This window comes from Phyllopteryx taeniolatus, chromosome 5, assembly GCF_024500385.1.
Source record: "Phyllopteryx taeniolatus isolate TA_2022b chromosome 5, UOR_Ptae_1.2, whole genome shotgun sequence".
Lineage (NCBI taxonomy): Eukaryota > Metazoa > Chordata > Actinopteri > Syngnathiformes > Syngnathidae > Phyllopteryx > Phyllopteryx taeniolatus.
The window spans coordinates 8166410-8183550 of NC_084506.1; the positions used below are offsets into that span (position 1 = coordinate 8166410).

The 17141-nt window shown below is 40.3% G+C and overlaps 2 protein-coding genes across 10 annotated transcripts in view; one reads left to right on the top strand and one right to left on the bottom strand.

Moving 5' to 3' along the window:
• On the top strand, positions 1 to 8342 carry tbxas1 (thromboxane A synthase 1 (platelet)). Of its 4 annotated transcripts, XM_061772397.1 has the most exons (14): positions 1 to 173; positions 481 to 630; positions 799 to 892; positions 2208 to 2260; positions 2363 to 2459; positions 2868 to 2984; positions 5047 to 5135; positions 5215 to 5363; positions 6132 to 6262; positions 6367 to 6693; positions 6772 to 6860; positions 6961 to 7098; positions 7565 to 7727; positions 7809 to 8342. In XM_061772397.1, the coding sequence occupies exons 2-14, from the start codon at positions 536 to 538 to the stop codon at positions 7890 to 7892; spliced, it is 1626 nt and encodes a 541-aa protein (XP_061628381.1). In that variant the 5' UTR covers positions 1 to 173; positions 481 to 535; the 3' UTR covers positions 7893 to 8342. The 4 variants fall into 4 exon arrangements, with proteins under 4 accessions (XP_061628381.1, XP_061628382.1, XP_061628383.1 ...); XM_061772398.1 differs by lacking the exons at positions 2208 to 2260; positions 2363 to 2459; XM_061772399.1 differs by lacking the exons at positions 1 to 173; positions 481 to 630 and having other exon boundaries at positions 795 to 892; positions 2374 to 2459.
• Positions 6841 to 17141, bottom strand: part of parp12a (poly (ADP-ribose) polymerase family, member 12a) — an 18305-nt gene continuing 8004 nt past the window's right edge. For 4 of the 6 annotated variants that reach the window (XM_061772395.1, XM_061772391.1, XM_061772396.1 and 1 more), the window contains 10 exons: positions 16963 to 17098; positions 16150 to 16417; positions 15962 to 16075; positions 13970 to 14147; positions 12761 to 12938; positions 11274 to 11509; positions 10536 to 10605; positions 10319 to 10446; positions 10070 to 10221; positions 8842 to 9950 (listed from right to left, as the gene is read on the bottom strand). In XM_061772395.1, coding sequence (XP_061628379.1) covers positions 9694 to 9950; positions 10070 to 10221; positions 10319 to 10446; positions 10536 to 10605; positions 11274 to 11509; positions 12761 to 12938; positions 13970 to 14147; positions 15962 to 16075; positions 16150 to 16417; positions 16963 to 17076 — 1695 coding nt within the window. In that variant the 5' untranslated portion in view covers positions 17077 to 17098 and the 3' untranslated portion in view covers positions 8842 to 9693. Of the gene's footprint in view, positions 7115 to 8841; positions 9951 to 10069; positions 10222 to 10318; positions 10447 to 10535; positions 10606 to 11273; positions 11510 to 12760; positions 12939 to 13969; positions 14148 to 15961; positions 16076 to 16149; positions 16418 to 16962; positions 17099 to 17141 lie in introns of those variants that run through there. The other 2 variants (XM_061772393.1, XM_061772392.1) reach the window with 2 other exon arrangements.

Below are 17141 nucleotides of genomic sequence, written 5' to 3' on the forward strand. Positions count from 1 at the left end.
GTTCCAAGACAAGACGAAGAAGAGATGCTACGACTTGCAAATGGCCAAAAACACATCATACGCACTTAGAAACACAGAGCAAAGGTGAACAATGTTATCTTTTTGAGCTCGACGAAGAATCTGGACAGACTGGTTGGTTTAGTAACCGGACAGCAGCGTTAGCTGTCAGAGAGGTACCGTAAAGTTTTCTCATTCTTTATGATTTGTAATACTGTGTTTGTGGTTTCCAGTACGCATGCACAATCCTCTGTTAAAAACATGATATAACGCAGTATTATTATCGTTGTTAACACAGACCTCATTTCATTTATTGAATGTAATTTTGACAAGTGCACGTAGTTAAACGTAAAGAGATGCTTGATAAAGATGTTTGATGTTATGTGGTACAAAACTATTGCAATTACTCTTCTGTTTTGTTTAATATTATACAATGGTTGTATTCAGTATACAGTGTGTTGTTTTTTTTTTTTTTTTTTTTAGAAATGTTGGCTGCGTGTGGCCCAGAACTGACCTTTTCTTTTTAAATGATTACATCATGGAGGCCATGCTTGACTTTGTAAACATATTCCACATGGAGACCAGTGGATCATATGTGACACTCGGCATCTTCTTCCTGGCTCTTCTGTACTGGTGAGTATTATTCTGATGTTCTGACTGCTTCCGCAATCAGATTAAAAACTTGGTTGCCAAAGTGATTTAGCCAGCTAACGATAACACTTGGAAATATGCCAGTCTATACTGTGTCTGAGAGAATATATTTCTTATTTTAAGTTTTATTGATAAATTTTTTTTCCACAGGTATTCAGTTTACCCCTTTTCAGTCCTCACTCGATGTGGAATCGAACATCCAAAACCAGTCCCCTTTTTCGGCAACCTATTCCTGTTTCGTGAGGTGGGTTCGGACAGATTGGTTGTATGTTTATATGTATCCTGCGACTGCCTGGCGACCAGTTCAGGGTGTACCCCGCCGCTCGCCCAGAGTCAGCTGGGATAGGCTCCAGTACACCTGCGACCCTAGGGAGGATAATAATAATACAGCCATGAGTCTTTTTAGGAATACTGCAACAAGTTTTTCACATCTGGATTTGGGGGTCCTCTGCCATTCCTCCTTGCAGATCCTCTCCAGTTCTGGAGTTCAGGTTGGATGGTGAACGTTGGTGGACAGCCATTTTCAGGTCTCTCCAGAGATGCTCAATTGGGTTTAAGTCAGGGCTCTGCCTGGGCCATTCAAAAACAGTCACGGAGTCGTTCTGAAGTCACTCCTTCGTTATTTTAGCTGTGTGCTTAGGGTCATTTTCTTGTTGGAAGGTGAACCTTTGGCCCAGTCTGAGGTCCTGAGCACTCTGGAGATGGTTTTCGTCCAGGATATCCCTGTATTTGGTCGCATTAATCTTTCCTTTGATTGCAACCAGTCATCCAGTCCCTGCAGCTGAAAAACACCCCCACAGTATGATGCTGCCACCACCATGCTTCACTGTTGGGACTGTATTGGACAGGTGATGAGCAGTGCCTGGTTTTCTCCACACATACCGCTTAGAATCAAGGCCAAAAAGTTCTATCTTGGTCTCATCAGACCAGATACTGTTATTTATCACCATCTTGGAGTCCTTCAAGAGTTTTTTAGCAAGCGCCATGCGGGCTTTCATGTGTCTTGCACTGAGAGAGGCTTCTGTCGGGCCACTCTGCCGTAAAACCCCAATTGGTGGAAGGCTGCATGATGGTTGACTTTCTAGAACTTTCTCCCGACTACATCTCTGGAGTTTAGCCACAGTGATCTTTGGGTTCTTCTTTACCTCTCTCACCAAGGCTCTTCTATCCCAATTGCTCAGTTTGGCCGGACGGCCAGCTCGAAGAAGGGTTCTGATTGTAATTTTTTGTAACCTTGGCCAGATCTGCGCCTTGCCGCAATTCTGTCTCTGAGCTCTTCAGGCAGTTCCTTCGACCTCATGATTATCATTTGCTCCGACATGCACTGTGAGCTGTAAGGTCTTATATAGACAGAGCTGTGGCTTCCCCCCCAGATTCACTTCTTTAAAAGCTTCTTGCTTGCCACATGTACCAGCCCTCTGCAAAGGTTCATGGAAGTCGGTTGTGTAGTTTTTGTATCATACTAGCTTGCAAACAAACAAATTTACATTAAATGTGTGTTTGCATCTAGTTGTTATATAAGCCCTTTTTTCCCCCCTTTCTTCCTTATGTAATTTCAGGGTTTTTTCCATCCCGTGTCTGACCTCATAAAGAGATATGGTCGAGTGTGCGGGTAGTTACAAAACATTTTCTTCAGCATCATTTCTAACATACAGTCATGGCTTCTTGAGGTCAGTGTTATTAGCCGAGCCCCCACTTTGTACTTATGTTTAAGGTATTATTTAGGAAGGAGGGCAGTGGTTGTCGTGGCAGACCCTGACATGCTGAGACAAGTGCTGGTGAGAGAGTTCAGCAGCTTTCCAAACAGAATGGTGAGTGCATGAAGAACAACATGCAACATGTGACTGCTTCTCTTGCAATTTCAATATGTACATGCTTCTCTCTCTCTTCCTGCCCTGGCCACAACATTAGGGACACCAGCACAACATAATGAGATCCAATAAAAAGATATACTTTTTAAGATAATAGGTCTCAGTTTTGATTCACACTGTCATATACTGTAGGTATTAATTTAAGAGTATATTCATTATTGTGACTGTAGTTTAGCGTAGAACGGCACAGCATCACACTGAGAGTTGAATCTCATTAGATTGTGAGGCTCGTATTGTATAGTACCCGGTGAATGGATTTACTGTACTATGTGTGGTAACTCCTGATGCCGTTGTGAAGTTAATCAGTCATTAAATGTAATTAATGAAATGTTGTTCCCGTGAATGTAGACTAATCGCTTTGCCAACAAACCCATGAGCGATTGTCTCCTCATGTTGAAGAATGAACAGTGGAAAAGAGTCAGGGGTATACTGACTCCGTCCTTCAGTGCTGCCAGAATGAAAGAGGTAGGAAATTCGATATTTTAAATACAGGAGGGGACCGTACACTCGGCATATACTGTCAGAAAAGTATATTTGGCTTATTTGTACTCAGGTGTATTTGCATTTTTGAGGTAGTGCTACAACATATCTATTACATACAGGATATGTTAAATGAAACAACTTCAAGTTTACGTTAACATTTCAACTTTGGCATACAGTACAATACTTGAAATAGTATTATTTAATGCCAGAAATAGAGACTTTTCTCCAAATATATTTAAGCAGACCTTAGTGCACAGTATAAGCCAGATATGCTGTACTTGCTTATAAACACTAAGACAACAATGGACTATAATATAGATATTGTGAACTGAATTTTTTTTACTTTTACTAATATTGCAGTTGTAGCACACAGAGGAACCTCTGGTTTCTTTAGGTTAAATAAAAACCCCAAGTCCAATGAAGTTGGGACCTTGTGTCAAATGTAAATAAAAACAGAATACATTTGCAAATCCTTTTCAACCTATATTCAGTTGAATACACCACAAAGACAAGAATGTTCAAACTGATGAATGTTGTTGTTGTTGTTTTTTTTGCAAATATTCTCCCATTTTGAATTTAATGCTTGAAACACATCCCCACAAAGGTCGGGCAGGGGCAACAAAGGACTGGGAAAGCAGAGGAATGCAATTTTGTAACGTTCCATAGGTGAACAGGTTCATTAGAAACAAGTGAGTGTCATGATTGGGTATAAAAGGAGCATCCCTGAAAGGCTCAGTTGTTCACAAGCAAAGATGTGTTCAGCACTTTGTGAACAACTTTCATTTAAGATGCACACCTTCCAAAAAGCTTAACTTTCATCTTGTCAGTCCATCTAATATTCTCCCAAGTTTTGGGAATTTTTTTAAACATTTTTTTTTGTAAAGGTAAGATGAGCCTGCATGTTCTTTTTGGTCGGCGGTGGTTTTCACCTTGAAACTCTGCCAAAGATGCCAGTTTTGCCCAGTCTCTCCCTTATTGTTGTGTCATGAACACTGACCTTAACTGAAGCAAGGTAGGCCTGCAGTTCTTTAGAAGTTGTCCTGAGTTCCTTTGTGGTCTTCTGGGTGAGTCATTTGTGTTCTATTGGGGTCATCTTTGGAGGCTGGCCACTCATGGGAAGGCTCACCTTTTGTGTTCTGTGTTTTCCCCATGTGAGGATAATGGCTCTCCCTGTGGTTCGCTTTAGAATTGGCTTTTCTACCCCTTTCCAGACTGATAGATATCAATTACTTTATTTCTCCTTTTTTCTTTTTCTTTTTTAAACAGGCCTCTGTCCCAGCTTTGGAATGTGATGCAGGCATCACATTCAAAATTAGTGAATGTTTGCAAAAAAAAAAATTAGCAATTTGAACTTTTAAGTATCTTGTCTTAGTAATTCATTCCATGGATTATAGGTCAGAAAGGATTTGGAAATCTTTGTATTCTGTTTTTATTAATATTTTACATCCCAACTTCATTGGAGTTTGTACATGGAATAAAATGTACATAGTGGTGAGTCTTACTGTGCATTACTGTATGTAAAAGGTGTTTGAGTATAGAAAGTGTTTAGAATTCAAATTTATATAGCACGTTTCATACATTAAAATGCAACACAAAGTGCTTTACAGGAATTCAAACCGGCAATTAAAATGACAAGATCTATACAAGACCCACCCCTGCTGCCCCCACATATAAACACAAAAAGAAAAATTGAAAAGCAGAGTGTTAATGAACATAAGAGTATACTGTGCATCAATTGTGTGACGTTTTCTCCCTGTGCTTGTTTGGGTTTTGTCCAGGTCCTCCTGCTTCCTCACACGCACTAAATATGCATAGTGGGTTAATTGAAAGCTTGAAATTGCCCAGAAGTGTGAATGGGAGTATGAATGCGTACCCCACCTCTCACCCAGAGTCACCTGGGATAGGGTCCAGCTCACTTGCAACTCCAATGAGGACAAGTGCTATAGAACATGGATGGGTGGATGGATAATTTGTTAATTTGTATTGTATAAGTATTACAATAGTGCAAAGCCTAATTGTCATGACAAAACTTGTGTTCGAGTAGATGGTTCCATTCATCCAAACAACCACGAACGCCCTGATGAACAACTTGGATGGCTACGCTGAATCAGGGGAGGCCTTTGATATTCACAGGTGAATGCAAATTTTAAACACAAAAGAAGATGGGCAATTTAGCCATTGAATTTGTGTTTCTCTCCCTTTTTCACGTCAGGTGTTTCGGCTGCTTCACTATGGACGTAATTGCCAGTGTGGCGTTTGCAACCCAGGTGGACTCTCAGAACAACCCAGACGACCCATTTGTCCACCATGCTCAGATGTTCTTCTCATTTTCTTTCTTCAGGCCCATCATGCTTTTTTTCAGTAAGGACATCCTGTTTTATCACGTAATCATAACATAAAGAGAACAATTTGTCAGTACTTTCACATGCGTGTATATGTACCATACATGGATAATAGTACAAAACCTCTCGAGCTTTTTTTTTCCCCCCCAGAAAATTCTTAATCTTACTTTTTAGACAACTCTAGGATTACCCATTTGTGGGAACAGATTTGGAAAGGCCCTTTTCAGTCCCAGCATGACTGTTCCCCATCGATTGTGCTAAGGAAGATTTTGATAAAACACCTTTGCGATGAACAACCACAGAAATTGCACTATGCACTGCGGCGAACACCGAAAATCCTTGAGTAATTCATGCGTGACCAACTGTAAACGGGTTTTGTAATTGCCTTAGATGCCACGAGATAGCTGCAAAACACCTAAAACGTAGAAGACCATAAAGTACCAACACCATGCATGTAGCATATACAGTACACAGTAATGAGTTACAGTATATAAACAGCTGTATTCAGTAGTTAAATTATTCAGCACAAACAAACCACCTTCTGTGCCTCCAGTTGAAAGTTGAGTTAGCTCGCCGCTAACTCAGTGGCTAGTACCCTCTTTTGAGGATTCAGGGAGTGATGTTTCAAGGCCCATCAACAAAACAGGACTTCTCAAATGCAGACAAAAAAATCCCACCATCTCCAGTACATATATTGAAGTAAACCTAACAATGAGAGAGAGAAATAATAAATAGTATGTGAGGCTAAACTATCATAATTTGAGTAATTCAATGACTTTATCTGCAGTTGCTTTTCCACACGTTATGGCTCCACTGGCGGGAATCATCCCCAACAAACGTCGCCGCCAAATGAGTGAGTTCTTCATCAACAGCATTCAATGGATCATTAGACAGAGGGAGGAGCAACCTCCTGAGCAGGTCTGAACAGATCCTCTTAAATGCATTGTGACCCTTACAGGGGTCCATATTAATTCAGTTTTAACATTTTATGATGAATGAATATTAAATGGATCTATACATAGAGGCGGCGGGATTTCCTTCAGCTGATGTTGGATGCGCGCAGTCGCAAGGAGGGTGTGTCTTTGGAGCACTTTGACGCAACGAGCAACAGTGCTGAGCCTGATCACAGGAGTTCAGAGGCTAGTCTTCACCTTTCGGATTCGCCCACCCGGCGACCATCCAAAAAGGTCATAACAGAAGATGAAATTGTCGGCCAAGCTTTTGTCTTCCTGCTGGCTGGCCACGAGACCAGCAGCAGCACTCTGGCCTTCACCTGCTACCTCCTGGCAATCCATCCAGAGTGTCAGCGCCGAGTCCAGGAGGAGGTGGATGACTTTTTCAGCAAACATGTGAGCTTGTTGCCTTGTTTGCCGTTTCTCTTGATGCTGAAAGTTTGGCGCTTCAACCTGTGTTCCCTGTCACTGTAGGAGTCTCCTGACTACACTAATGTCCAGGAGCTGAAATATTTAGATATGGTTGTATGTGAAGCATTGCGGCTCTATCCTCCTGGATTCAGGTGAAGGTCACAACAATTACAGGTGGCAATATAAGACCAAAACGAGAATGAGAGAAAATAAGTTTAAAAAAAAAATGGATATTTCATGACGTTGCTCAAGGTTTTCACGAGAAATCGAGCAGGACTGCGTGGTGAATGGAGTGTCCTTGCCAAAAGGAGCCTTATTGGAGATCCCAGCGGGTTTCCTTCACTATGACCCGGAGCACTGGCCTGAGCCCGAGAAGTTCATCCCTGAGAGGTAGACATGTCCCTTCCTAAATGTAATAAATAGTAGTAGTTACTGTCATTTGAAATTTATATAACGATATTACCGAGTTGTATGAGTAACAGCGGCAAGGCGGCGAGTGATCAGCACGTCCGCCTCAGCGTTCTGAAGTTTGCGACAAGCTGAAATTTTCATCAATGAAATGAATTTGCCTTCAATCATTTCATTTCCATTCAATCAATTGTGGGTATGAGAAACGTAATGGCACTTGTTGTGAAAGATGCATTTAGTTTTTTGATTGAATACTAACCAGTTGAGAAATAATACAAACTCAAACAGCACCACATAAATTGTTTTAAATGGAGATCAATTTTTCACATTTCACCTTGACACCTGGTGTGAGTCTACTAGTATACAGGCATAATTTTCTTGCTCATGGTTAATATAGGTTGTAGTAAACGCAAGCCTGTGAAATGAAAAGCATGCGTGTCTCTTCTAGATTCACCCCTGAGGCGAAAGCCAGTAGGCACCCGTTTGTGTACCTGCCTTTTGGGGCGGGGCCCCGCAACTGTGTGGGCATGAGGCTTGCCCAATTGGAAATCAAGATGGCTCTGGTTTGTCTTTTCCACAGGTTCAACATCATAACCTGCTCTGAGACACAGGTGGGTTGCATTATTTAATGTGCGTCTGCTTTTAGTGTCTTAACCATTATGGAACATCTTTGGACTCTTTTCCTCCTCCAGGTTCCGCTCCAGTTGAAGTCATCAAGCACCCTGGGCCCCAAAAATGGCATTTTTATCAAGATCACAAAAAGAGACAACAGATGACCTCTGAATTAAATGTGATGCGCTGCTAAATCTGAAATGGGGGGCGGGTGGGGGGGAATTTTCTTTCAAAACAAGTGGAGCCCTTTAACTTTGTTCAGGAAACAGAACACTGAAGACAAGTCACACATCTCCAACATTGGAACAACCAAACCAAATATAAGCCATCTTCGCTAAAAGAATCCCAATCTTGAAGCAGCAATGAGATAAAATGTCACTTAATTTACACTTTTCACAGTTACTCTTTTGTGTAGTAAAACCTGTAATAATCGGTGCATTTTGTGTCCCATCCCTTTTTACATATCTGCTGAGTCAGCCACAATAAGTGTCATTTTTGCGCCATCTATACCAATACCAAAATTAACCTGAGGATGGACATGCCACTTATGAGTAAAAGCCTTTTCACAATGTGAATAAAAGTCATGAACAATTTAAATACATTATTGAAATGGATTATGCACAGTTTTTAGTTTGTGGGGAGTGTAAATATGTGATTTGAAATGTGAAGTCTTGCAAAGTACAGCCATGTTGCAGTTAAAGTTAAAAAAAAAAAAAAAAGGTACAAAGTTGCTCTTGAAAATGTTTGATGTGATAAAACTTGGATCAAGGACGTCGCTATGTTTCGCCGTTTGCTGTGGCTTATGGTGGGTGGGGTTTGCTGATGATTTTTTTTTTTACCCAAACCTTAATCTGCCACCACATAATTTTTCTTTAGGATTTTTCGTCTTTGTCAGGCATGCATTTTAAAATGTATGCAGTGCATCTGGAAAATATTCACAGTGCTTCACATTTTGTTACAGCCTTATTCAGATTTTTTTTCCCCTCAAAATTCTACCCACAACACCCCATCATGAGAGTTTTATTTTGGGACATTTTTGTAAATGTATTACATAAACATAACTCACCAGTTTCTTGATTATGGTAATTTATTAATCAGCTGTGAAGTGAGAAATTAAAAAAGTCATGCTTGTTTATTTGAAATCATGAAAAAACAAATGTAACAAGTCATTTTTCAAGTTAAAGAACAATTCTAAGTCAACAGTAATGTTGAAACTCGAGCTCTGATTGGCACAACATGCACACAGTAAACATTATGTAGTGGAACCTGAAATCCAACACCCTTAAAGCAGTACAATTCAGGAGTCAAAAGAATGATTTTGAATGTGTTCTGCTTTTTTTGTTTTTTTTTTGCAATGCTTTTACAACACTATGGCTAATCATCATGCGAGACCCCAGTTCATCGATCATCAAAATATCAACTCTGCAGACATTTTCTTTTTCTGGTCGTGCACTACCTCCAAAAGAAGGAGGAGCCCTAACCAGTGAAGTTAAGAGAAGGGGGGAAAAACAACAGAAGTTATGTAAAGTAAGATTCAAACACACTCATGCATGTTTCACAGTGGTTAACTTATTTTTACACGTGACGAATAAGAATGTTATGAGATAAGGTAGAGCCTGGACATGAGTTACGTTTGCATTTAAGCCTTCATCGCAAAGGTTAAGATTGATTGTTTTTATGTTAAAAAAAATATATATATATTTTAAACTTGGTTTTAAAGATGTAAGAACGTCATGAATTCTGCAGTTAAAATGTTTTGGGATGCCAGCGGTTTCATAATGTAGGATTAAATGTTTTAATGAAATCCAAACAACTGAGGGGAACAAGCGGCCCACAATGGGTTGTGATCATTCTACATTCTCATTGAAAACACTACGATCGTTAAAGCGTTTTGACTTCACAAGGTCAGGGAGACAAAGAGTCTTTAGAATCCTCCCCAATCACCTTAAGCAACTACTGCTATTGCTACTCAGAGTAGTCAATAAGGTACTCGGGATACATCTGATGACTATCAAAGATGACAAAAATATTGGGGCTTGTCTCATCATCAACACAGCTATCATAAAGGGTTGTGCTCTTTCCTTTGGCTGCTGGGCGGGTAAAGTGGCTGCTTCCCTTGGTGTACTCGCCTACCAGGACTAGAGCCACAAACATACTCTTGTTCACACCTCTGGCTGTGGAATATCGGTTTGAGTAAGAAGCCTGTTTGGCAAAGTAGCATCCTGTCGAGACAATTTGTTCCAGTAATTAAACGTGGATTTCAACTTTTAACACCTGCATTGCAACTCAACAAATCATTTCCAGACAGGAAACAGGATATCATCATCTTCAACATGGATACCTTTGCCGAAGGCCGTGCCGTGGATGCCGCTCATCCTCCAGTCAAAGTTTTGCTCACAGATGGCGTCGATCAAGTTATAATTAGTCCCGTGGAACAAGTACTGCTCAGCGACAGCTTTCCCTCCATTTCTCTTCTTCATCTGATCTCTCTGCCTGAACGCAGACAAACATTGAAATGTGTGTAGTTATGTGTCTTATAACGAGTTGCACAGCCATCGTTTTGGATTTTCAAATCCTGTGTGAGATTTACATCTGAAAGCGTGTCCACAGATAAGGGTTCTGGATCCTCTTGATACTCTGGATCGTAACGTTTGGCATCGTTGCCTTGAACAAACATTCAATCCTGTTGTACTCAGTCGATTTGGGAAGCGGCACCATCTGACAAAAGGGACAAGGAAGATGTTTTTAAATACGTTCTTACAGCAGAATCACAAAATGTCAGCACAGTAAGGAGCGATGAAAGACACCTTGAATCCAATGTCGGGAAGGGCATTTTTGTCCCAATGGGGAGGGAACTCTTCTGTGGAAGACTTGGAGCTGTGTGACAAAACATTTATTGAGATACAGTATTTCCACAAACTGCTAGGAAAAGAAGGAAGAATTTACAAAACTTTGCAGCTCAAAACCTTGACTCCAAGTTTTTTTTGGGAAAGTTTAACATAATGACACACTATCCATGGTCACACGGACCTGAGAAATCTCTGAAAACGTAATACTCATACCAGACCAGTTGTTGGCAATAGGCTATATTTCGTTAAGTCTTTCCTTTTTAAAGCTACACGTGTCTACATCCCACACATGCCCTTCAACTGTTTTTGGTTTTGTTTTAGCCAATAACGGCATAATGTCATTGTCATCATAATCTTAATGCTAAAATCTGACATGTAAAATAATGCTGGTTTCAGTAGCAGTGCATTTACCACATGAAAAAAAAAAAAAAAAAAAAACCTACTCGTTTTTGTCGTGTAGTACTCACGCATGCTCACAATACACATTAGCAATGTTGTCAAAGACTACCATTTTTGGGATTTACAGAAAAGCAATTGTCATTTTCAAATACATTACAAATGATTGTTTTTTAAATCTCCAAGGCACAGCTGACATACTGTAAGCAAATGACAAAAATGGTGTTCAGCGTTATCAGTTTGAAGTTGAAAACAGTCCCTGAGAGGAATAACATCTGAATGTGTAAGAGACAAACGTACCTCTTCAAAATCACCTCCACATCATGGTAGGACACAAAGCGAGGCCTCCTTCGAACCTCCCGCTTGGTGGAGTGTTTTATATTTTCCTGATACATACGCTGAGTTCCTGCTTTATCTCTGAAGTACATCACATACTGATGCCCGCCAGCAATGAAAGTCACTTGTGTCTTTTGGTCTGCCAAGTAAATATTCTCCAGCGCTTCGGAAGTGAGAGAGGCTGGCGTGCTAACCTCGCTCTGAAGAGCCACAAAGGGACAAAATGAAACGAGTAGAGTATGTTTAATGTAGTTTTAGATCTTTACATCATTTCATAATCGAATAACATACCCAATTCTTACCCAATTGACCAAAAGATATTTAAGGTTAAACGTATGTTAGTTTAATTATTTACTTTTTTTCATGGTGAAGAATGACATTCACTAGCAATGAAAGGGCATTTTGCGTGAGAATAAGCTCAAACAGTTAAAACTAGTCAACGTGCGTGAGGAAATTGAAAAAAAAATGAAAAAAAAGACACTAATGAGAAAAGATTTGGACATGGTATCAAAATTCAAAGAGGAGGGCAGAAAAGAAAATGGGCAGTGCGCATATTGAACATGAGATGGGGGAGATGGCCGGCTGGCCTCATGCTCTTCGCAAAGCCCCCACACTCTCTCCGAAGCCGAAACGCCAAAAACCGAAAAAAAAAATTATACGGAAGGCCCTTCAGCCAGATTCAGTAAATTTCCTTGAGGAAAAGCTTCACACGCATCCCAGCCAGCTGCATCCTTATCAGGAGATGACAGACAAAACAATAGCTGGTTGTTCCCAGCTAAGCAAAGTTAGACTGAAAGTGTAACAGCGTTATGGAACAATAATACATGCAAAGGTTATATAAAATTTATATTTGATCTGTGTATATATAAAATATGAATTTTCCAATTCAGAAGCTTTGTGAAATTGGTTATATCTTTGAATACATTGGAAATTTGATTAATAATTATTTTGATGAACATGAAACCCATTTGATTTCCTTTGCCTACCATGTACTTACTTTGATATTCATATTTCAAATGATGTCACATCAATTTATTTTGACACCTTTTTGACAGTGAATAATAAAACGGTGGTTCTCAACCTGGGTTCGATGAGTCAGTTTCAATGGGTTTATCGGAGGTCAAGAAACACAGAAAAGTATATCCGTTCCATTGACCGCACGCGTATGGTTCATGACGTCACACTCTGCTTGACCATCTTTGGCTGCGTACCATTACTTGTGACCTTTTGCTACATTATGACTTTGTAAGCGATCCTTTTTGCAGATGGCAGACATAAGAATAAAGGATGATGATGTTGTTGCAAAAATGATAATGATGTAAGAGTGGCACTTGCCAAGGTGACGCCGAGCATTTCTGAAATTGTCTCTGTAGGACAACAGCAAGACACATTAAATGGCAGTAAATGAAGGAGTTGTATACATGAACAATCCACAAATAATTGCAGCTAACCTGGCCAAACTCCTGCCATTTGCCAGTGTCATCCTTCCAGTACCAGAGCCACTGCGTTGTCAGAATAAAGTGACCGGCCTTCGTAACAGACGAGACTGTGGACAAGCGACGCACAGAAGAGCCGTTGCAAGTCATCCCCATGAAGTCAACTGACGGCCTTTTGTGAGCCTGGGGTTTGCTGGAAGAAACCAGTAAAAATACATTGTACATGCAAGCTAAACCACCTATTAAGCAAAGCAAAAGAAAGCCAATATAAGAGCCGTATGCAAAAGCATACATTTCCGAAGACAATAACCAGTTTTGACACTTGAGAAAAGTATCTATTACCGCTCTGCCAAGCAGAGTAGTAGATAGTAAAATGCAGAATTTTTAAATGCTCTTCCATTTGATTGCTTAAGGTGCGATTCACTCACCCATTCAATAAGTTATGGCGAGTGTGTTCAATTACACAGTCCTAGATTTCATACATTTCTAAGTACACTGAGATGAGATCATTGGTATTAGAGTACTCATACTAGTTGTGACATTTTTGATGGTTGTGTCCTTTTTTAATTTTTGCATTAAATATCTGGAGGGGGAGGGGGGGGGGGGCTGGGTTCAATAAAGGTTGGCAAACACTGTAAGCAGTTTTGTTCATGGTGCACAGGCCCTTTAAGAGAGCCCGCATTTCCTATTGACACCCACCACGCACGTTAACACACTTCCCTATGGAGCATGAATGTGACCAAAATGTCCATCTAGTTCTCATAGAACCCATTTACTCATTTTATTTGTGCCAATTCTTTAAAACCTTTACTAGGTTAATTATTTTCCGGAAGTAGTTTACAGTAAGTAAGTAAATTAGAACTGCACGACATCTTACTGAGCGTGGTTTCTAATATTTTGGTTATTATATAATAAGAGCGGCGGCCGCGCCTGTGTGGAGTTTGCATGTTCTCCCCGTGCCCGCGTGGGTCTTCTCCGGGTGCGCTGGTTTCCTCCCACATCCCAAAAACATACAAGGTAGGTTAATTGCAAACTCTCCCGTAGGTGTGAATGTGAGTACGGATGGTTGTTTGTTTATATGTGCCCTGCGAGTGGCTGGTGACCAGCTCGGGGTGTACCCCGCCTCTCGCCCAGAGTCAGCTGGGATAGGCTCCAGCACGCCCGCGACCCTAGTGAGGATAAGCGGCTCAGAAAATGGATGAATGAATAATAAGAGATGACTACATGGCTGGAAGCCAATCTGTGTTCGACGCCTGGTCCATGGAACTTGAATCTCTTGCTGGGTCACAGTAGGCCTTCTCAATCTCCTCCATATCGGTAAAGTCTTCCCAGGTTACACCGCCGGTGTCCAAAACCTGCCATCTATAAGGTAAGTGCCAGTGGAGACGGACACATTTCTCTGCTGGAATAATAAAAACATTTTTTGAAAAAGTTAGCAAACAGACTACAGTTAGTGAGTGGAGTGGTGTGCACACAACATCCTTTTCCCTCACAATGACAAGGTAGTACATTCAAATAAACAATAAAATGTGTCATTTTAGGAGAGTAAAGTCACATCATAACAAGAATAAGGTTGTGATTTTAACGAATGAATGTCAGAAGTGTCTGAGACCAACAGCTAACTGTCGACCTTGAGAGCTGTTATATATTAATCGGGCAATTTCATTCAGTATTTATTCTGCTTAGAAAAAAATTATTATTTGCATCAGAATGCTTTAGTTCAAATACTGTACAATCACAGTGTGATACTATGGAATTTATTTTGTTTTGTAATACAAGAATAGACCAATGATTTTGTTAATATAGTCAGCCAGAACTGCGAGGAATGTTATCAATGTCATTTCATACTATGAGATACTACTATTTAATACTGTGTTGCGTGTTTTTGTTTGCATATTAAGGACAAAAGTCCTGTTTTTGTTTGAATTCCTCATTTTAAACAAGTTTTTCCTCATGTTTTTGAGATTGTAAGGGTGAAAGCTGCAGCTGGCTACTAGTGTGGACTGAATGGGTGGCAACGATTGGGAAATGAAATGCCAGTATTTTGGAGCCTGTCAGCAACATATTGAAAAAAAGACAACAAACAAAAAAAAGAACGATGAACTAGTTTGTTTTGGAACTGGTGAACTTAGTTCAAATTTTTGAACAAGGAACAGTGAACTAAACTTTGAAGTAGTTTGCGTTGAAAACGAACTTTCCCAACACTGATCTTGTCTTATTTTACATCGTAATATACAGTATATCGCAGGTTTAAAAAACGCAAACGTCCTTTTTTTTTTTTTTGGCCCCAAATATCGTGCGGCCTAATGTGAACCTAAACTAAGCGGGTCATATTTGTCAAGGCATATCTTTTTCTATACAGCTCTCTTGCTGGCTCGATTTAGTTTGTGCAGGTGGTCATACAGTGTAATGCTGCGGCTGGTCAGTGGAGGATTTGAGCAGGAAAATGCAACTGAACAATTTTGCTGATAAAAAAAAAAAAAAAAAAAATCCAATATCCATTTGCATTTAAACAAAGAACAGCTTGTTTTAAAACATGTATTTCGCTACAATTGTTACTAACTTTTATGTGCAAGACATTTGGAGTGAGCCATTACTTCGGTACAGTTTTTTCTTATTTTCCAATATTCAAGCAGTGTTCACTGCAAAAATGAAGTGAATTTATCTTATCTCTAGTGAAAACATCTTACTGTACTTATTTTAAGACCATTTTTTTGTTTTTATTTCATTTTCAGCAAGACTAAAATATTTGTTTTAACAATCTTACCAAGTCAACTCATACTAGTTCCAATGGCAAATCCCCCCACTTATTTTAGGGACAAAACGACCTTAGTTAAATATGTTTCACTTGTTTTGAGAAGGTAGTTTTTTTTCAGTGTTTATGTTTAAATTCTGCACAATTTTGTATAGTGGCTTACAATAGTATTACATATACTTTATAGGAATAAAACCCGCCTTGTGTTTGATTACAATTTAGGTCTACGACCCTACTGCATTTTAATGTTGGTCATTATGGTGGTACTTGGATATCTAAGTATCTTTTAAGGTGGTACTTGGTGTAAAAGGTTTGAGAGTCATTGTGCTAGATTATCAATTCAAAGGAGAGAGGAAAAACTATTACAAAAATTCAAAAACATCCTTATATGAAGCCTCACCGTTTTTTGTTTCATATAAAATATAAATGTACAATACGTAGATGTCCCGTGTGCGTGTTACCTTTATAAGTGCAGCATTTTCTGATGAAGAAGAGGCAGAGTTCCTTCTTGTCAGAATCACTCACTGGTTTAGTTGCACCCAGTGAGCCGGCGGGACATCTCGACTCTGAAAATACTTCATGTGATAAACACACACGTATTGGACCAAAGGTGATGCGCAACGATGATTTATATCATTGTTTTTATTACCAAGAGCAGCAGTGGCTGGATTCTTCTGCTGATCTCCGATGATGCATTTATTTTTGTAGACTTTTGGAAGACTGTTAATCATCTCTTGACTGATGTTTTCAAAACACTTGTGCGCCTTGGTATCAACATCACGGATCCTGGGACAGGATGAGCCTTGTTTACAGACTCCTGTGGTGAAATGGGGCTTGCAGACGTGAAGATTGCGGCACCTCCAGGTGAACGTGCAGAAGCCGCTCTCACCCTCGCCCATATTGTAGTGGGAGCATATCTGGAGGGAAGTACAGTAGAGTGTGAATGTAGCACTGCCACTAATACGTCTGAGAAGACTTTCAAAACAATTTTGGAGTGTGGTTGGGGGTGGGGTTTCCACACCAAACTCATCCAAGCATAATTACTTTCGCAAAGTTTAGTCCAACTGAGGGCATCTGAAGAATGACTTTCGTTTTCTGTACCACTTATCCTCACTTGGGTTATGGGCATGCTGGAGCCGATCCCAGCTGATTTCGAGGGAGAGGCGGGGTACACTCTGAACTGGTCGCCAGCCAATAGCAGGGGACATATAAACAAACTGCCATTCCCACTCACATTCACACCTACAGGGAATTTAGAGTCTTCAAAAAAAACCTACCACGCATGTTTTGAGGATGTGGGAGGAAACCAGAGTACCCGGAGAAAACCCACGCAGACACGGGGAGAACATGCAAACTCCACACAGGCGAGGCCGGATTTGAACCCGGGTCCTCGGAACTGTGACGCAGATGTGCTCCACGCGTGCCACCCTGAAGAAGTACTTGACTAAGTATTACTACCTACCTCAGGAAGTAGGTAGGGGTCATTCTGTAGTAAGAGTTGGAACAGCTGTTTCTCTGAAAGGTGTTGGAGGTCAAATTTCTTCAACAGGTCTGCATTGTGTAGCCAAGTCAACATGTGTGGATGTTTACACCTCGATCTAAAAAACAAAACAAAAACAAAGCCATGAATGTCTCCTCGGC